The sequence below is a fragment of the Sipha flava genome, unplaced genomic scaffold, assembly GCF_003268045.1.
Source record: "Sipha flava isolate LNK unplaced genomic scaffold, YSA_version1 250_pilon_pilon, whole genome shotgun sequence".
Lineage (NCBI taxonomy): Eukaryota > Metazoa > Arthropoda > Insecta > Hemiptera > Aphididae > Sipha > Sipha flava.
The window spans coordinates 721,935-744,836 of NW_020272902.1; the positions used below are offsets into that span (position 1 = coordinate 721,935).

The following is a 22,902-nucleotide window of genomic DNA, read 5'->3' on the forward strand; positions in this document are numbered from 1 at the left end:
ATGAATATGGTATCTATTTTATATATTTTTTTTATAAATAAATAGCTCACTTTTGTTGTTAATTATATGTACGTATATTTACCTATATTTTAAAATGGTATCAGATTAAAATTGATACCAATAATGTAATAATTTAAACTTTGTCATTATTGTGAAAAAAAATGACTTACTTATGAGAGACTCAAAAACATATTCTGTAATTTAAAATTTTATATAGATTTAAAAAACCAACTAACTTAATTTTTAAACCTCCATTAGCCCCTCCCTTGGTTAGTGATAAAACCCGCCCCTGTTTCCGCAAGCTAAATTTATTGAGATTTGAGATCACTACGCGGCCAATGCAACATCTGGTCGTAATAACGTCGTTGCAATAATATATTATTTTGTCTCAATTTTCGTTGTATTATTTTTTCTTGATTCCGTTTCTGTTTTTTCAATTGTTCCATTCGTTGTTTAATTTCTTCTCGGTTTCGCTGTTCATAATTTTCATCGATTTCCTTTACTGTATTCGACATTTGACGCAGAGAGTCACTCAGCCATGCGTGCATATCTGGAAGACGAGGACTCGTGTTGTACTTACTAATGTCACGTGGTCTGAACCCTGCACTTCCGTACCACATTAGTGGGTCATCAGTCCCTTCGGCATGACTACGTACCACGTCGCCTTTTAATGGTTGCTGTCCTTCTACTTTTGGTTCGACTGTCCGTTGAACGATTAGTGGCTGCTCGCCGAAACCGTCTACATTGTTTTCCGCGGTTTGGAGCACTGGAATAATATGGTGTTTACATATTTGAACATAGTTAAAACTCGCTATAATATTGTTATGTTTACTTCAATAATTAATAAGCGCCATTCGCAACACTTCAACTATGTTTAATTTCTTTTTTTTAGTATTTTTTCGTAATTGTTAATAATTTAAGTATTCAGACAAGTATTTTATTGTTTAATCTTGTAATTTATCTAATTGCATTATGGTAAATAATCGTGTTATAATCTTAATGCATAGTGCATGTGAATAAAATATATAATATTAATTAAATTTAACTGAAGATCGAAGTGTACGGTTCGATACAGTACAATATAAAATTTAATTAGTGTTATATAGTATTATATATTTTTGTTTATTTCTTTTTAATATTTCGGCCTTGCCGTTTTCGAGCGTTCGGTTATGTTTGTTAACCACGCCGCACAGTGGTCCCTTCTTCAATTTAATTTGCTAAAATATTCGTTAGTTGAATTGATTTTACTGAATTTGGGTAAAATATGTTTAGGGGACGGATTTAAATACACGTAAAATCTCCATAATATGCTTTTATAATTACTTTGATATGCTACAAAGTACGCGTTTATTTTTGAATATGCAATTAACATTTGTTAAACCTGGTCGGAAACTATTTATCTCGTTAGATATTTTTATGGAAAAAAAAGTCTATGAAAACTTCATTTTTTGTAAGTTTTACGGTCGGTATCCAGTCGTATTCACCAATAATATTTTAAATTATCAATAGTTCGAAAAAACTAACCCATATTAAAAAAAGTAAAACGTAAAAATATTATATTCATCGGCGTATCTATACTTATTAATTATTGTGCTGAACAAACAGAACAACAATATGTGTAATATTAAATTATAAATGTATATTTATACATTTATGTATATTTTATGTATTATATATTTTATATTTTTATGTGACGTGCGAAATTGGTATTATTCTTATAAGAATGATTTAAATCATGCACATCCGATTCTTACACATAATATTGTAAATTAGTTGATGAATAATTTACAATGCAATTTTCCCTAGGTTTCTATTCTTTATTTTAATCCGGGATTGGAACCTATAGGTTTTTTAAAAGAGTAAGGGTTCTAGAACCGGTTAATTTCGGTTAATTCTGATTATTAGAGATTTATTAAGAAATAATATGAAATTATTTATCTATTCTTGTTTAAATTATAATTGTTTCATTTAATGAAAATAGAAAGTATTATGAATAGTTAAAAAAAATAATTATAAATATATTAAATATATATGTTATATCAGCCTATTATATTTCTTTGAATTAAGTTATTTTATTCTAACTCATAGTTAGAATTTGTAAAATATTTTGTAATATTGTGAAATATTATGATTTGATGAAATAAATATCTTTAATTTAAAATTTAATTTTAATTAGGATTCAAAGTTAATACTGGCTACTGTTGTAGCTACAAATTTGTATAAACATTAATTATATTTAATACTTAATAGACAAGATAGACGATATACTCATTTTAAATTGTAGTATATTCATAAACATACAAAAATAATAATAATAATAATAATATTAAAAATTTACTTATTATATGCATTACACTATTAAAAAAAAAATTAATGCAGTTTGCTACACAAAATAATAAAAACATAAAAAGATTTTATTTTTATTTTTCTGAACCGACAAATGGACAAACAAATTAGTCATTACCATAGTCTTACTAGTCTAAATAACTGACCTAAATTAACCCTTTTATAATTAAGGTTATGATTACGGTTACAGTTTTTCATTTTTGGAAATAAAGGTTTCGGTTTCAGTTATGGATTCTAAATTTTAAAGGTTAACCGGTTCCACTACCGGTTTTTTTCGGTTACGGTTCTGGTCCCTGATTTCAACATTCCCAGACAGTTTTTCGAAGCGGTGATCCTCATCAGTTTTCCTTACCCTGTATGTTAGCATAAAATAGATTATATGAACCGGTTTTACTTCAACCAATACGAATATAAGTGGAAATAGAAGTGTCAAGTTGTTATATAACAAGTTCTAATACACTACTTTTGACGATGAGTGAGCTTAAATAACAAGTTTTATTTAATAACAACTAACATACTATTGACAGGAGTACATACAAGTTTCCTTTAGTCGATAGCATTCTTGTGTCGGTAATATAATATAAACATTTCAGTTTTAATATCCAAAAATATGTTTTGGCGGTTGAAAATGTTATGTTTTTTTTGCACGAAAAACTCTTTGACGACGTGGAGTGCTGACAAATGTAATGAAATAATACTTTAGGAATATTGTTTTGGACCACTTGATTATTTATTAAAACTCGTATTCATCAAGATATTACAAATTTTGTTATTATTTTGTATTTAGCGAATGGTTTCCCATATTTTTCGTTTATTATCAAACAATAAAAAAGTTGATTTTCTTCAAAAGTTTTAGCGTTTTAGATTATCGTATTATAGGTTTTAATTTATTATTATAAATGCTTTTTTACTGCATTTATTTTTATTAAATGTCCGTGTGATTTTACTAATCACTATTTCTGTTGGATTTTATTATCTACAAAAGAAAACAAATATGAACATAGTTTTCACATAAATTTACGATTAATATTATATTATTATTATTATTATTATTATTATTATTATTATTATTATTATATTATATATTATTTATATTATATATTATTATTATTATTAATATTATAATTACGATTTATATTATTTGTGTAGTTAATCGTAGAATTTATTATTATATTATGCCTACCAGTTATGCAGCCAAAATTTTTTTTAGGGTTATGTTTTATTTCTTTGATGTTTATAATTGGTAACATGCTATGCATTTGTAGTCATGGGCGCAACTAGAGCAAATATTGGGGGTGCTGAAATTGCTGAAAAAAAAAAATAAAATGGTATTTAACTATAATTACTATAGATTATATAGATCTGAAAAAAAAAAACAGAAGTACTATATTTGAACTCAGGAGTGCTAAAAATCTTATTGCGCCTCCTAGTTGCGCCTATGCTTGTACTCGTATTATTTGTTGGTGGTGACTGTACACTATTTTTTCCACATTTAACGGAATATAGGGTTAATAGTTATTTTATGGAAGTAGCCGAATTGGTTTCCCTTAAAAAGGCATTTCATTAGGTGTAGTCGAATTGGTCTCCGTTTGAAAAAGGTATTTTATTAGGTATTGCCGAATTGGTTCCCGTTTGTGTACAGGTAAAATAGTGACAATTTTAATTTTTAACACAATTTATCTATACTGTTAAAAATTAAAATTCAGCGGGCCAGTACATAGACAGAAAAAACAAAATTTTAAAAGCTATATGTATGGTATATAGACACAATTATTATATTGATAAGATAAAGTATAAAAATATAATACATTATACGAAACAGATACTAGAGTACTAGAGACTAACAAATTATCGATATTAAGATAATGATTGAAACTTTAAATAGTATTCAGACATTAAATTATATTAAATTTTGAAGTAATAATTGATTATTTCCTTTGAAGGAAACTTACTAGCTAACAGGAAAGAAGTAACAAATATTTGGAAAATTGTATGACTGACTACATTAATAAATAGATTACAAGAATTTAATATTTAAAGAAAGTTAGCTTCAAATTTACAAATCAATTGTTTTAAATTGTATTTCTTATATTTTATTATTTGTATTTAAAGTGATGACAAGTTGACTTCCAAATCAACGATTTAAAATTGTAGATATTTTATCATTTTTTTTTAACACAGATTAACGCACATTTTTAACCAAGCCTACTTTAAAGTTGACAGTCCTAAGCCTGTAAAATTGAGAAGGAAAATGTGCGTAATTAAACGGGAAGCAATTCGGCTATACCTAATAAAATACCTTTTTCAGTCGGGAATCAATTCGGCATGTGGGTTTGGAGCTAACCAATTCGGTACCAGCCTATTTTATATTTGTATTATGCTTGCTTTAATTTCAGTTGGGTGCGTTACGATTGCGTGTGATAAGATTCCGTATGGACCTTTTTCAATATAACGATTGCGTACATTCTACCTACTAATACTTAGTGCAATGTTGCTATTGTTCAAAATTGTGAAAATTTGTAATATAACTTATTTTAGGAAATGATTGCTTATATTTTATACAATTTTTATAAATAATATATACAATATAAACAATATAATTTATACATTTTTATATAAAAATTATACACAACCAAATTGTATATTTCCAACTAATATATGGGCTGAAGAACCTTCAATAAATAAAAAGTACCATAGTTTTATAAATAATAAGAAAAAATTGGAAGTATTCTTGTACAATATAACTTTAAAGTTTATGTTCTGATACATAAAAATATAAAGTGAAGTAAATATATATTAAAAATAATAAAGTGTCATAAAACATTTAGATCATTATTAATTATGTAATTTTTACGTATTTTAATGTCAGAACAACAAATGGTTCAGAGAGTTTCCACAGAACGCTCAATTCTATAACGCACATCCCCCAATATACTAGTACTTTGTGTTTGAGGTATTGAAAGAAATGCAGGCTGAAATCAATATAAAAATATTCACTATACAAAAAAATATATCCAAAGCTATTTCATCTAAAGATATGCAAAAAATTAACCATGTAATAAAACTATACGACCAATTTAAAATAGATGGTAACGTATTACATATTTTATCAGGGACTGGTTATCGATACCAAGGTTTTAAGTTATAACTCATAATGTGTATTTTTATTGTAATTTTTATACCTAAATATCTTATATTGTTTTTAATTGACTATAATATTATAATAATTATTATTATTTTTAATTTAATTTAATTTAATAATACATGTTGGCAACGTTGCACTCATTTTCGTACGCAATCGTATATCACCGTTTCAATTGTAGAATAAAAATTATTTTTTTCAAATAATGTCAATACCTTGTACGAGGATTACTTTTCGTATAAATTATGATATTTTAATATATATTATTTTGAATGGTAAACTGGTTCACTAGGTCTGAAGTATATTACTTATCGATAGCGTTACAATGACAGTTCAGTTCCTGATTAATAATATTATATTGTAGCTGCAATTAATAAAATACTCACAATACTGTAAAAGAATTGGTACCTATAATCATCGTTTTTAAATTAAGCTAATTAGCAGTATTATATTTTAATATTGAATATAATTTTACCATATTTCAGTGGAATTGAAAAGTAATATAGAATGAACGTACCTTTAAAATGTAATTCATCGCCCAAGCAACTAAAAATCAAAAAATTATTATAGATAAATTTGCAAATCTTTGAACATTTTTTTTTTGTATACTTACGTATGTAAAATTAAACCAATTATTAATATGCACTTTGAAATCATATTTTGATTGCAAAACAAAAGATATTATTATTATTTGTTGTTATTTTATTTGGTTTATAGTAAAATAATGAATAAATATATCATAAATACCTAAGAAATGTGAATTACATATGTGACTCACACAATTTTTATTGCTGTTATGTTATATGTATTATTGTACTCGTATTTAAATGCTTTTATATAATTGTGTACAAATGATAATTGTTGCAAGTGGCTATACCAGCTAATGTGCAATATTTATATTCAAAAAACGTGTTGCGTATAATGTTGCATAGCAATATTATTTGTTTTAGAACAAAATACGCTTGTTTATTTTGTAAATTATTTTTATAATATTTTAAATAGATACATTTTAGTTTATTAGACTATATGTGTACAACACTTGTGTTCATTCGTCCGTAATTCACCAGTGCATAGTAACGATTATTGGTACTGTTGATAGTATAACATATTAAATTATATTTATACAAATAGCCAATATTAAAAACAGGATTGAAAAAATAATTAATTTTTTTTATAAATTATACTTAATTAATTTATGATCCAATATCCAACGCAATACAAGCACATACAACCGAGATTTTGGTAAGCTCCTAGAATTCCATCTCGCTTATTATTTGTGTCTGTAAACAAAACATAGTGTAATTGTTTCATTTCGTGGTAACGAATAAATTGTTTGTCTACCTATAGGCGTGAATACGATTGGGCTCAGTGGCACATGTAGATTTGATGCGTGCACCCCATGAAAAGTATGAATATAGATACTACATTTTAATTTTCACTAGAATTTTGAAAAGTGGAGTATTCGAATCGTCAGAAAATATATGAGAATTACTTGTTGTACTTTGTTGTAACCGGGCTACTTATTCGTTAGTCTATCGGTCGATAATTACTACCGACTGGTTGTATAAAATAAACAAATAAACGTTAATATTCACATAGCACCTTACTTGGAGTTTAATTTTAAGAACAAATTAAACTACGTGATAAAAATGATGATCGTTTTTACGGTTAGTTTGCCTTTAATAAACAAAACGTTTGCGACGTCATATTGTGGAAAAATCGGTTTTAGACGTAAGCACAGATTACTTGAACGAATTGCCCATCCAAGAAATGTTTACGCACTCGTTACTGTCATTTCGCTACAGGAGCACGCTGAACAATGGCTATTGAATAGGAATTGCTATAGAAAATCGAGAAGCGCATACTCCGGAGTGAAAAATAATAAATAAGTAGCCGAATGGAATAAAAATCGAAGTGAATGCCGCTCATAACAGATTGATGGATTTGTTCGACGAGACGAAATACGAAATGGCAAATGCTGTCGAAGTGCAATGAAAAGAAAAATCGGGTACAACTGTGAAGGATAATGAAGGGATGGTAAAATATTTTTCGTATATATGCTCGTCAATGTAGATAAAAGGCGATCGGGGTAACGTGAATATAAATAGCAATATTGTGAAAAACGCAATGCTGGTTATTAAATAGTTAAACAATTTAAAGTTACATTTAAGTAAACGAGCTAACTTTTTTTTTTAAGTACCTAACCTCTGCTGTATATACTGTAACCTAATATCCCACGCAACAACAAATGAGATTTTTTGTATGTTGTAAAATCGATTTTACTAAGAACTGCGATTGTTAAAAAGACTATGCCTCCTTTGTCTAATTATGACTTTAACGTTATGATAGTTGGTAGACAGAAAACGTGTCCCTAATAAACTTATTTTTAATTATTATTAATTTTTAAATTATTACCACATTTATTACTAGTAACTGTATAAAATATTTTTCATAACAATTATAGTAATGATTAAAGAAAAAATAATAAAAATATAAATACATTTCAAACTCAATTTTTAATGGGTAATTGAAAAATGTATTCTATTAAAATATATCAAGACAAAAAATCACTGTGTCTACTTGCACTACTGATTACATTTCTATCAAAAAAATTACTGTTATCGAAATGATAGCTTTGAGCCTCTAGCCTGGATTGACAAACCGAAAATTCGTCATTGCTCTTCTTGACCGAAAGCGTCATTTCCTAGCTTACATTTTCTAAGCTACACATTTTTTTTTTTTATCTCCTCGTTTGTACTTCATCGACACCTTTTAATTATTTCCCAATATTTTAAATATGATAATTTCATCATTTTATTAACTTATTTATGCTATGGTAGCTACTAGTGCTCTGCATGGTCCTGTCTTAATCAGTCTGGTCCGGACCGGACCGGATCGTGGTCCAGTCTAGTACGGTTCTAACATAAAAAAACTATTAAATCGTCGGTTTGGTCTGGTTCAATAATTTTTAGGAGTAGTTTGTTCCAGTTCTCAAATCAAATGCATTATTTTCAGTCCGGTTTGGTTTTAAAAAAATAAAATGAAAATTAGTCCAGTCCGGTCTTAGTCCAGTCCCAATCATGATACTTAAAATCTAAATACAGATATTGTTTTGTAAATAAATAAAACGAAAAAAAATCTACAACTTTAGGTAAATATTTATTCATAAAGTCGGGTAGTCTGGTCCAGTGTAATACTAAACGTATCATATGGTACGGTCTGGGCTAATACAAACTGTACTAACCGAACCTTACGGACCGGTCCAAAATATTTTAAGATTGAACCGAAAGTCCGGTTCATGGTCTACTTTATTAAATTTTATTTAATTACTGGTCTGGTCCGGTCTAAAAATAATATGAAGCCGTCGGTTCGGTCCAATTTTGGACTTTGATTAACGTTTAAGTGTGGTCCGGTTCGACTTTGGTTCCCTGGTAAAATTTGAAGTCGGGTCTGGTCTTTAAAATAACGGACCGTGTAGAGCACTACAGCTACAGCGAATTTTCGTATAATCGGTGATATTCACATGCAACACTTATTGCGTTATACTTAGACGACACTACTAACTTAACGAGTTAAATTATTTTCAATAATATGAAACTAATAATCAGTTAATTAATTTTATAATCTCATTAAGCTAATAATTTATTTTTATTTGAATTTCAGAAATTGAAATTACAAGAATATATATTTTTTTTTCATTCAAAGAAATGTTTTTAAAATAAATAATCAGAATTATTACCTATAGAACTATTGAATGCTCTATTCTTGGATTTCAATCAGGGGTGGCTCCAGAGTCTTGGTTAGAGGTAGGCCAAGTTATAATTTTACAAAATATTATAACAAAAAGAAAAGAAAAATTTTTACAACACAAATTCTAGTCGTCTATTTTTAAAATTGGCAAAAATATCAAAAATATAATCTATTTGATCTAGAATATCTAATTTATGATATACATTAATTAGATATAATGCTGATAGTCTATCTTCAGTCATCATTGAAAGAAGCCAGGTTTTAAATCTCTGAAGTGTGGAGAAATTCCTTTCAATCGTCATACCTTTATGGCTCTATCTACATACTTGTGTGTGTCGTATGATAGTACATATTATAATATGCATTTTTTGTTAACAATATACATTTTTTTATAAATACGGTACGGGCTTGGGAGGGAGCCACGGCTTCCCCCCTGGAGCCGCCCTTGATTTCAATAGATATCATAATGTTGTATATAAATATAGCTTTACTTAAATACCATAAAATTTGCTAAAATAAAAAGTAGTAACTTATTTTTAACTAAGTTAAATTTTTTAATTACGTATAATTCAAATCGAACAGTAATAAAAATAATTTTTTGGAATAGCTCGTAAATCATGTTGATTAGTATGATTGTTAAATTATCGAAACAATCCAACCAAATATAAAATACAGATAGTGCAATCGGAATGAGAATCATATTTAAACAACGATGAACTTAATGGATTTGAAAAGTTCTGAATATCTGCTATTATTCTATTAAATATATTTAATTGACTATCATAAGCACGATTTGAATAGATTTGAATTGTAGCGTACAAAATTAATAATGTATCATTTCATAATGAACTAAAATACAATTCGTGCATTCGGTCATGTGGGAATAACAATTATATATTTGCATGCCATATCTAACAACTGAATTTATTGTCATTAAAGCCTCCATTATGTTTATATTGAGTATAAACTAAACTTATAATGTATTAGGTTTTAATTCCCTTAGAACAAGGTATTCGATGAATTATATTATATATATATATATAATTAGAATTAAATTATTAGAACGAATATAATATTCGTTCTAATAGTTTAATTTTAGTTATATATTTTTTTTATCTCGACAGTAGGTTATTGATGAATTTAATTGGATTAGCAACTGTATTTTACTATGTTTAACAAAATATTGGTAGGATTAATTTTATTTTAATATCAGATTTCCTAAAAAAAATATTGTATCATTTTTATTTGAAAAATAACTCGTAGCGTAGCATACTTGGGAGTATTGTTGTACTCTGTTGTATACACACCACTTGGGTTACTATCAGATCGTCGTGTCAAGGTATTTCAATGGTTGAAAACCAAAATCGATTAGTCATGTTGTTATTCAAGTGATTTTAAATCCCACGCACATAAGTAAATAATAAATCACATAATGCGTACAAAATGTTAAACGTTATAGAAAATGCATTCACGGGCTACTACTATTGATCTCACTTGAGTTAGACTATGACGTAAATGTAGATTTATAACTATACGCCGTATTTCAAATGCAAAACCTTGAGAGAATATTCAGAACTTTATCTTAAAATTGGCGTACTACTGTTGGTTGACGTATTCGAAAATTTCAGAGACGTGTGCATTTTTACATACAATTTAGTTCCTGTTTACTACTATACAGCTCCAGGTTTTAGTTTTGACTGTATGTTAAAATATATCAAAGTCAAACTAGAATTTCTCTCTGATTATAGATGATCCAGAACCTACCAAATCACCCTACTTATTTATATGGTCTTATTATTATGCATATATTAAATATGCAAAAGTATTCAAAATAAGATTTCGTATTTCATTTATAAATAACGTAAAACAAATTTTAATCAAATCCATTTGCTTATACGATTTAGCAATAAAAAAAACATGCGAATGCATGAAATTTACAGTACTGATCATAACTTTATTATAGCATTGTAGTCTGGGTGTGTAGATATTTGATTGCGCGTCAATATGGTTCTCTGCTCGCACGGTGGAAGAAAATTGGCCATTAAAAACGTTGCTTGGTGTACACTACGAGGAAGCGATCTATTGATCTATCGTTGAACCTTTTCCCTCAACAGACTCAAAGTAGTAGTAGTCAGTTCCAAGAGTAACCAAAAGAAATGGAATATCGTCCAAGACAACTCCCACAAGATGTAAATGTGCATGGAATAAGACATGGAACATCTACTGCCAAAGTGCCTACTGCTAATTATTCTGTTCAAAGGAAGACCTACTATCAGTAATTCCAAATGCCATCGAAGAAGCAAGATTCTGGTCAATGGTGATGTTGGTGACTATATTCGGGTTTAAGTTTTGTGGGTGTATAGAACACCGTGAGAGACTGGTCAGGTAATAATAATGTCGATAAAACACTGAACCAACACAATTTAATGAACTAAAAAGTGGACTGTATACTAAACATAAAAAACACTAATAATTACAATGCTACGGCCCGTTGCCGGCAGAACGCGACATTCCCTATTTTAATATAATATTCGGCCCGATGCCGATAAAAACGCGACAGTACGCGATAAAAAAATATTATAAAAAAGTGATCCCGGCGATCACTACTGATGAATTGTATAGTTTACAACAATAACTAATTGACTGTGTAACTGACAAACTGTGTAGAGTCCGGAGCATGTTGGCCTTTTATATCCGTAGCGCACGGTAGCCTGAAAATTCTATAAATTACGCGGCTGCTCCACCCGCAAACAGGTTTTTCCCAGAAACACGTGCCGCCATGCGCCTGATCGTAGATCGGCGGTGCCCGCGAACTACCCCGAGAATATTATAGACAAAACTATTTTGAACAGGTGATCTAATACTTGACTTAAAATTTATGATCTTCAGTTGGATTTTAATGTTTTACATCTGTATGGTTTCAAAAAATAAAGGGTTGCTATAAGATACAAAAAGTGTATATAAATATTGAAAATTTCATCGATTTCAGTGATAAGCATATCCGGATTTCATGGATTATTCAATTCAATTTTTCTGTTTAATTACAAATACTATTCCTACAATGTATCTCCACATGATGCTTTTTAATACTTAAAAATAATTTTTATTTGATAATTGTAAGAAAACTTGTCCATGTAAATAATTACAACAATAACAATTATTATTGTATCATTCCTATATTATATGTAGTATAAATTCAACTGATCTTCAGAAAATTTTATTCAATAACCATTTAAAGGTAATGCAGTTAAGATAAGGTAATTAGGTATTCAGTCATGATATCACTGTATGTCATAGATGAATAAAGTAAACCCAACAATTTAATAAATTGTAATTTTGGTAACTAATAATACATTATAAAAACAATTGAAATCATAATAAGTAAATTGAAATTCATAAAATATAATATTAATTTGTTGTTATAAATAATAATAAAATAATTTATTTTATTTGAAATTAAAAATATTTATAAGTTATATAAAAAACAAATTCATAAATCCGGATATCCGGATAATTAAGATATTCTGATTTCATGCCCATCCATTATTGAAATACTGAAATATTGGAAAAATTTTGTTTGGCTATACCATTCGACGTCTTGTATTCGAATTCTAATTTCTAGTTATATTATTATTATTATTAGATATACTTAGTCTTTGACTCAGTTTTCGAATAAATAATTACTAACACTAACTTACAAAGTTATTATTTTATGTTTGCATTTCCAATGAACTTTCTTGTGTGATCAAAATGTTATCAATACCTCTTCTGTAGTGATGTATTTTTATATTTAAATGATACATAATTAACGCAGAGCTGAATCTATTATAGCTTTAGATTTGAAATGTGGGTAGAATAATATTATAATTTCACCGTGCACTAAGAGAGAATTTTTTAAAATTTTGATTTAAAGGGGTTGATAAATTAGAAAAAAAACCAAATATTTACGCAGTATCCATATTTACCTATAAATCGATAAATAAAAAAAAATAAAAAAAATAAAATATTTTCTTAGTGCAGGGTGAAATTATAATATGAAACTACCTTCGAAATTTCAAATCGATAGAACTAATATGTTTGGTTTTTTGTTGATTATGAATCAGTTACTTAGGACAGTTTCGTTTTTTATATATAAATGATTTATATTTATATAAATATAATAGAAGAAATCCTGACTAATTGATTCATAATAAATACACAGTATAAACTATGATAGATAGTGACAACATTTCAGGATATGTTTATTATAGTCCAGTCGTGCAATAGGAAAGGATTTTGAATAATTCTGATTTTAAAGGATTGAAATTTGCAAAATCCAAAATTTAAGTAATTTAATTTGTTTAGATTTTATTTTTCGTAACTGCCGTTTTAACGCTTTATATTGTGTGACGTCTGATTCTATATTGAAGACATGTAAACGTATACGTTGATGTGGCGTTTATTATTTTTTTATTAAATAATATAATTTTTCATTATTTTATTGGAATTTAATTTTTACACTCGTAAAATAATATACCTATTAAAGTATTAAAAATATAAAAGCAAACAATAAAAAAAGATTTACTTTTGATTGTGAATGTTAATAAATAATATTTATAAATTAATCGGGGTTATTTAATTGAAGATAATAACTGCATTTTTTCGATCCATTTTATATAATTTAATTAGAAAACAAGAAAGGTACCAGGAGATAAATACAATTGCTTCACATGAAGCTGTTCATTGAAATGAATTCATTTAGATGCTTTACGATTCGAATGACGACAACTTCCTATCTTCTACAGATTATGCCTGTAAAATGTAAATTCATTCGATCTACGCTGATATTCGCAAATTGGTTGCAGAAAGAAGGGTTTAATCATTTTTACAATCAAAATCTTTTTGTAAGATTTGATACAGAAATATTTCCTGTAAAAAGAAAACTGGGTGTATTAATAGTGGTAATATTATTGTTTATATTCTACTACAGTACCATAGATTAAAAAAAAGAAGCACCATTTTAAATGTACAGATAGAGTAAGAAAACATGAAAAAAAAAGCGGCAAAAAAAATTCAAACAATCTAATCCTGAAGATAATGTAATATCAGGAAAAAAATACATTGATAAATTTATCAAAATGAAATGAGCTACGTCAGTTATCTATCACAAAATTCACCCAGAAGTGCACAGAATAAAATCAGCATCATATAAAATCTAGTCCACTGAAGATTATAAAGTATCACAAACTATACGAGCGTAATAATTCAGGAATTCAGACAGATTATCTACTACGTGTTAAACTATATGTTAAACAAATAATCGTCACTTTTCGTACGGCATTGGTACGGCAACAGGTAGTGTTTACACTTATCCCGCTCGCTTATCTTTACCGCCGTGCGTGTTTATAAATCAAAGTTTAGTGTATGGTGCAAACATGCCAAAGACTAATACTTCCTAACATTCGAGTTAAACCTACTAGTTGTATGGCCCTGTCGCCGCGGCTAATCAACAAGAATACAAGAAGGAATCCACGCGATAACACCAGAAGCAATAAAGTGGATAAGGGAACTGGACGTACAGCTGTATTCTATTCACGCTTCCCTATTTTATATGATATATATTTTACATCCTTATAACATTTACAATCTCAATTTAATTTAATTTTTGTATTTATTTTTAATAAATTTATTTTAATTTTTTTTTTTTATATTTTATTTTATTTTATTGTTTATTATTGTTTAATTAATAATTATATTTGCTGTAAAGTTGATTTACTAAGCCATACGAATAAATAAATCAACAAGAATAGATAAAACTCAATCGCAAATTTGGAAGATCAAAATTATGATATCTTAGAAGAGGACATGGATCTCGAAGAGGTAAAATAAAAAGTTCCTCCACTATATATATATATATATATATGAAATCAACGACTATATTGTGTTCCTAGATAAGATCACACCTATGATAGTAGACAATTTTAACATAAATAATAAAAATGTATTCTTAAAATTAAATTTATCAACTGTTGACGACTATCGTACAATCACCAAATACCTTTCTGAAATTAAAATAAAATACCCCACCTATAAAATTCCCGAAGAAAGAAGTCTATCAGTATTAATCAGAAACATGCCAACTACTATTCCCGAAGAAACAATATTTAAGGCCCTCGTTGAGCTAAAATTCGACATCACATCGGTAACTAGTCTCCAAAACCGTCACAAATCTCCTATCTTAATTGTTGCTGTCTTACTAGATAAATCTGAAAAAAAATATCTTTTCACTTGATCGCCTCCTCCACTGCGTTATCGTAGTCGAGAATTGCAAAAGTGATTTGTCCATACCATAATGTAAAAATTGTTAACGCTTCCAACACACAAAAAAAAATTGTAATCTTCCCCCTAGATGCGTAAATGCCTAGAAAACTACCATTATTCCGAATATAACAAAGATACAAACATACCACCAATATGCGTCAATTGCAATGAAAATCATCTTGCTAATTACTGAGGTTGCAAAATATATAAGTAAATTAAAACTAAAAATTCCTCCAAACGTTTCAGGAACGTTTCTAAACACATAACGTTATCGAGCAGTTTAAGTGATAACAATAATACCAAAATCATCGAGATAGATAAACAATAATGGAGCGCGTTCTTGCCAACGTTGCCGTGATAAGAAAACGAGCCATGTCTTGATTGTTACCCCCACCACTGCAGGGCAAAAAAATTAGACGCAAACTTACGAACGTACTAGAGAATATTAACGTTTCATAATAATTTGGGTACTTCCACTTGTCAGATTTTAAAAATTTTAAATTATTTGAACTTATTAACAAGCCTAATTTTATACAATGACGTAGTTTCAAATAGAAAAAATAAATAAATACCCAAAACGAATAATTACAATTAATACAATAATATAGACATATATAGTGTTTACTACTTACCAGTCACCTTTAAACATAAACAATTATATTATAATCCAACTTTTATAAATAATATAAACAATTTGATTACTCCTTCAGTCATCCTTTAAAATTAAAAGGAGTGATTATTTTATAAACATTAAAGAATACCTAAGGGTTCATAAAACAAAAAAAACAAACAAACAAACAAATTGAATATATTTAAAACATTAAATTTAAAAATAATATATTTATACGATAAATAATATTATTTATACCTAGGTAGGTATTAATAATAATTTATTATACCACTATTAATAATTATAGAGTACGAGTATTTAAATTAATTGAAAAGTCAGTAACTGTAAAAATAATACATTAAATTAAATAATAGTAGCACATGATATGTATATTATAAACTATACTTAGTGTAGATTTTTTTAAACTAAAATTGAATTTTTAAAAATAGACTAACCTTTTCACGATTTCGAAGTAATGAACGACTAGCTTTTGTTTTTTTAGTAAATGTTGAGGAAATTTGAAAACTGATGAAACAGCTTCATCTTTTAGCAACTTCTTGTCTAATTCTGGGCGAGATTCATTTAAATAATCACTAGGTGTGAAATGCTCACTGCATAAATAGCTGTACTGGTTGGGTGTAAAATTTTTTCGTCGTATTTCATGTAACCATTTTTTTAAAATCTCTGGTATTTTTAGAGGAAATCTAAAATTATAAGAGTAGTGTGTTTATTGAAAATTTTGTGAAGAGATTTTGTTATTTGATAGAAATATGTATTGTACTTACCCAAGGTCATCCCTAGTGTAGGGCGAGCAGGGCCCACATCCTGGGCCCCACGCTCTCACCACAGTTGGATAGGCCTTGCTTTCATAGATTATAGATACAATAAAAAAAAAAAAGTTAAATTGATGAGCAAAAAATAATGTACATATCAATTTTTTTTCATATAAAATTGTTAATTATATAATACATTTATTTACTTATTCATATTGCTGTAAGTGCAAGGTACTATATCTGTTAAGACTATTTACGCACATTTGAGTTCCAATATGCAATTGACGCGCGATAGTAACATTTTCCACATTTAAGGCCCCGCAATTTTACTCTGTCCCGAGCCCCGCAAATCATCAGGACGGCCCTGCACTTACCGATGGAAATGTATCCTATTTTCTTTCTGTCACCTATTATATTCTGTACACCCATACCCTGAGCATGATATAACCATATTTATATTGTTTAATAATTATGCCAATTATGACTATTATTCGTTTTAACTTTTAATGCAACTATAGTTTAAAGTCTAACTCAAACAAAATTTCGAAATACGAAATCCGAATCGTAGTAAATAATATTTTAACTGATATGGCGGTATATTTTCTTGCCCTGCAGTGGTGGGGGGAAGCGACTATAAAATTGGCTCGTTTTCAGTAACAGCGTACGCGCTCCAGTATTGTTTATCTATCTCGATGACCAAAACCCTAGCCAATATTGTCGATCTCATAAATCCCCAAAATCAAGACCCAATCCTAATAACTACAAACTCAAGCAACACTCCAACCTACGCCGAAAAAAACCATAAATAAAACCAATCATCATCAAAAAGAAGAAATTAACAACTCAAATATCACTAAAACGAGTTTATAAAGTTATTGATCCATTAATCAACTCATTCATTTCACAGATTATAAAAAAAAAGTTATCGAAAATCTACCGGCTCTATTAAATAATTTCAATGTCGTCTAATAATATAAATAATATTAAATTAATTATCATAAATTGGAATGCCAATGGAATTAAACAAAACCGTAACACATTCACAGCGTTCTTATCAGCACATAATGTCGATATCGCGTGCATAAGCGAAACACATCTTATTGCTAGTGACACAATTAAATTTAATGGGTACACCACTTATCGCAAAGATAGGTGTGACCTTCAGGTGGTGTAGCTATAATAATTAAAACAAAAATTAAATATCATCAAACTTATCTACCTACATTGCAAACTCTTGAAGCAGTAGCAATATCTATTTCAATAAATCACTCAATCACAACAATAATTAGCGCTTACCAGTCACTTAGCTTTCAAATGTACAGTAATGACTCACAAAATATTAAATAGCTATCAATGAATTTTGCTAGTAGCTGACCTTAACTGCAAACACACAATATGGAACTGCAAAGCTACAAATCCAAACGGACGTAAATTATTCAATTATTTCTCAAACAGTTCCACGATCATGTATGCTCCATATACACCCACCTACTTACCATATAATCACAATAGAAATTCTGATATTTTAGATGTAATTTTACAAAAAGCGATCCGTTTTTTCCATTCATCAAGAACCACTATTTGAACTCAATTTAAACCATTTATCTGTAAAAATCATAATAGATGCGTCTCTATTATTTTCCACTCCAACCCATAAACTCATCACCGGCAAACCAGACTGGGAAAAATTCAAACAATTTATTTTTTATTACCTACTCAAAACCTAATTATTCCTAAAAGTATTTTAAACATTTCCTACGCAGATAATGCAGTAAAACATTTACGTGAAATCATTACCTAGCGGCCGATACATGTTTAGCAAAACAAAACACAATAACAAATTATAGTCCTAATTAACTTCCTTACACAATATTACAATTAATAAAATCAGAACATCTAACGAGGAGAGTCTGGCAACTATAGACTACCACAAGATCGAAAAATATTAAATTATCTAACAAAAAAGGTTAAAAACTCACTCGAAGAACACAGAATTAACTGTTATCAAAAATATTTATTAACAATACACCCAGCAGACTCCAAATTATGGATTGCAACCAAAAGATTAATCAAACCAAATACCAATGAAATCCTCCCTTTGAAATCCTAAACATCTGTTTATCTAAATACAGAAGGCGATAAATGCGAACTGTTTGTTCATACTCTTGAAAATGCTTTCACATTAAATAGCTCATTAACATATTTATCTATCTTATTCAATTCTCTAATAAAAATTGGGTACTTTTCTACAGAATGGAAATTGGCCATAATAATTTTGTTCAAAAAAACCAGGTAAAGATAACTCTATCCCCAGCAATTACAGACCTATCAGCTTTCTTTCCTCAGTTTCAAAAATATTTGAAAAAAATTATTCACACAAGGCTTACCAATTATTTAAATGCAATAAATGCTATCCCGAATTTTCAATTTGGATTTAAATCTAACCATTCCATTGTTCAACAACTTCTGCGCCTAACGGAGCATAAAAATGATGGATTTGAAAAAAAATTACATACAGGTACCGCCTTCTTAGACGTAGTTTAAGCCTTTGATTGTGTCTGGCACGACGGACTTTTATTTAAATTAAAAACATTAAACACTCCAACCGAAATTTACAATCTAATTAATCCTATCTCTTCAATCGCTGCTTTAAAGTTCGAATTAACGATACTACATCGAAAATAAAACAAATTAACGCAGGAGTACCACAAAGGTCAACAATTTTGCCTTTACTTTTTAACTTATACGTTTTGGACTTCCCCACAATGAATAATACTGAAGTAGTATTATTTTTATACTACACTACACTATATTATACTATATTACTATACTACACTACACTATTTTTATACTACACTATACGCTGATGACAGTGATATATACTCAAGTGCTAAAGACGCCGAAATAATAATCCAAAATATTCAAGCTCACTTGAATGAAATTCAAAAATGGGGAGAAAAAATGGCAAATAACATTAAACTCTCCAAAGAGTACAGCTGTACTCTTCATCAACCGTCACCCTAAAACTCCGGGTAACTTAAAATTGTAAGGTAATAGTATTCCCTGGTCACCTAATATCAAATACCTCAGTGTAATTTTGAACAGAAATTTAATATGGAATCAACATATCACTTCCAAACTACAACAAAAATAACAAATAATCTTTGTAATAATTACTAATTATTACGAGAATTACTCATTTATATTATTCTTTGTTTATAAACTTTCATATAAATGTATTTTTATTTGAAGTTAATTACTATTATTTTTGATTTAGTGTTGTTATATTGTAAATATAAAAGATTTGTAAGGGCTCGGAGAAAAAAATTATTTTTAGATATTATTTTATTTTTTTAGGGTTTTTCAAGTTAGATTAGCGTTTCCCGACCTGTGGTATGCGTACCACAAATGGTAAAAAGAAACATTTTTTAAAAGGAAAGTTTTATTTTTATTACTATTTGATATTATTAGGTTTATTTGATATTAGCTGATTTAATAAATATTTACGACATAGGAATAAAATGAACGCAGGAGACAACTTAAGACATAAAATTATGAACATGGAGCCTGGTATTATCGTTCTGATTCATTCAACACAACATAAACTATGTTATTAAATAATTCATTTACATTGATTTTAATTAATTATAACTGTAAATATTTTTTGTTATATTGCTATATGTGCATTAAAAGTTTATGTATTTATATACCTAGTTTAAATGAATAAAATTATAAAGGCTTTATATAATATATAAATGTTATGTAAAATAATTTAATTTTATTTGTTGAAAATTATCAATGATTTTATTGAAATAAAAAAAAAAGATTATTAAATCAAGGGATACGTGAAATTTTCCAAAATGTTTATGTGTTACGCAAATATTCGAAGTAATTTTTTGGTTTCCAGGTTTCCAGTTACAATTACTTAGATAATTTACTCGTTAATCATAGTTTTGTATGATTCTTTAGGCTTTACTTAGTTTTTAATTGTTCCTATAAACTGATCGAGCTTGCTAATTTAATAATTTTTAGTTTTCATTCATTGAGTTTAAATTCGTTCCTTGGATTTCTTTAGAACTTGGATTTTCTTGTTCTTCGTCTTTTTGTAATGGTTTTTTCTGTAGTTCGATCGATCCATTATTCACCGTCTGCGTTGCATCTATAGTAGTTTTTTCATTGATAGGAGATTGAGCCGTTTGTGGATCTTATGAAATACATAATAAGTTAATTACAGCAAAATTAATAACATTTTTACAGGTTTTATTGTTATACAGTTATTATTTTATGTTAAAATTATGCTACCTGTGATTGGTGGTTTTACTAAGCTCTGCATAGCCAGTTGAGTCAATGCAAGAAGCCTTGAATAAGCAGACATCACCAATAAAAGTATTGGTTCTTTGTAGTCGTTATTTAACATTGGTGGTTGTATACGTTGAATCATTACTTCGCGTTGAAATCTAGGACGTATTATTGGTTGCATTATTCCTGGTGGTGGTGGTGGAAGTTGATTCATCAGGTACTGTTTTTTTGCCTCTAAATCTGCTATATTGCGTGATATCGTATTCAAACGATTTCCTATAATATAAAACAATATGAAAAATTATAATGTTATGAAGATTTTCTTTGAATCTTATATTATTTGAAAGAGGAATCAAAATTAGTTTAAAATTAACATAAATGTTTTATTTATAATTTTGAATAATATTGCTTTCATACAAAATTGCTTTAGAAATGTTAAAATTGTTTGATTTGCAATAGATTTATAAATCATCAATACTATTTCAAGTGTACTACCGATTGTAGTTATGATGTAATTTCATCAAAAAAATCTTTCTAAAAATTTAAATCGGCAGATCACAATCTTAATTATTTCTTCTTACTCAATATTTGTATTTTTCATCTTAAAATTATAATTACCATTTAGACCGTAATTTATATCCGCCTCGGTGAATCTGAAACAATTGAAATATCGATAAAGGTTCAGTAATTCGTTACGTAATTATTTATTGGGTGTATCACGCCTGTCATATATTATATGAATAAAGAAATAATTCAGAAATGCAAAATGAAAATCTAGATAACAACAAATAGTGAAATGATTAATGATAAATAAAATGAAAATGTTGTTTATAATATGTTAACAATCTGGCTCGTGATAATCATTCATATTAAATTCATTAAATACTTTTTACGTTCTATTACTTAATAAGGTTACAAATATAAATATTCTAATTGACAAGTTACATACATGTTGAGTAAATTAATTTTAAGTTTGCCGAATTTCATTCCAGAAATTAAAAACCATTGCGTAGTTTATAATTGTCTATAATAATATAGGTTGGAAGATACTTACATTGGAATTAATGCAATGCATAAGAAAAATGTTATGGAAAACATTTTATTTCTTCTAAAATAATACTTGGAAACAAAGCTAACACATGAATTATATTTTATGATAACTTTGAATGTTGAATGTCATATTTATAGAACTAAAAATGTGCTTGAATTTTGAATTCATAAATTTCAAAAGTTGAAGTCGACATTAAAAAAATGTTATTCCATTATTATTTAAATATTACAGTTCTGCTAAACAATTACATCGACATTGAATAGCAAAAAAACGAACAATGCTACTAATTTTCCTTATTATTCACTAGGCATTTGTTGGATTATTTTTTATTTTTCATTTTTATCAACTAGACCTGTGCTTAGTAACATTTATGTTTTTATTTTTCTGTGGAACACTAATCTGAGTGGTGTTCTTTGACACATTTGACGTAATGAGAATTATGGTGGCAGTGTTTATTTTTATGTCCATATGGTTGACAGTTGTGACATTGTTTTAAGCCGCGTTTGTTGTGGGTTTTCTCAATAATTACAATCGTATTAAGTAATGATATTCTTGATTATTATAACTTAATAATAATTATACTATATTATACTATAGATGTCGTTAGTATTATTCTCAGGTATAAGATCCA

General features: G+C 28.0%; 2 protein-coding genes across 2 annotated transcripts; both read right to left on the reverse strand.

The window, feature by feature from the left end:
* Positions 1 to 228: 228 nt before the first annotated feature.
* LOC112684465 lies at positions 229 to 6,107 on the reverse strand. Its single transcript, XM_025556012.1, has 3 exons — positions 6,102 to 6,107; positions 6,006 to 6,034; positions 229 to 766 (listed from the first exon to the last, which is right to left on the reverse strand). Exon 3 carries the CDS (start codon positions 618 to 620, stop codon positions 309 to 311), a length of 312 nt encoding a protein of 103 aa, XP_025411797.1. The 5' UTR covers positions 621 to 766; positions 6,006 to 6,034; positions 6,102 to 6,107; the 3' UTR covers positions 229 to 308.
* A 14,578-nt stretch (positions 6,108 to 20,685) lies between these two features.
* On the reverse strand, positions 20,686 to 22,383 carry LOC112684464. The gene is made up of 4 exons (XM_025556011.1): positions 22,275 to 22,383; positions 21,839 to 21,873; positions 21,224 to 21,496; positions 20,686 to 21,125 (listed from the first exon to the last, which is right to left on the reverse strand). Exons 1-4 carry the CDS (start codon positions 22,316 to 22,318, stop codon positions 20,950 to 20,952), a joined length of 528 nt encoding a protein of 175 aa, XP_025411796.1. The 5' UTR covers positions 22,319 to 22,383; the 3' UTR covers positions 20,686 to 20,949.
* Positions 22,384 to 22,902: the final 519 nt, after the last annotated feature.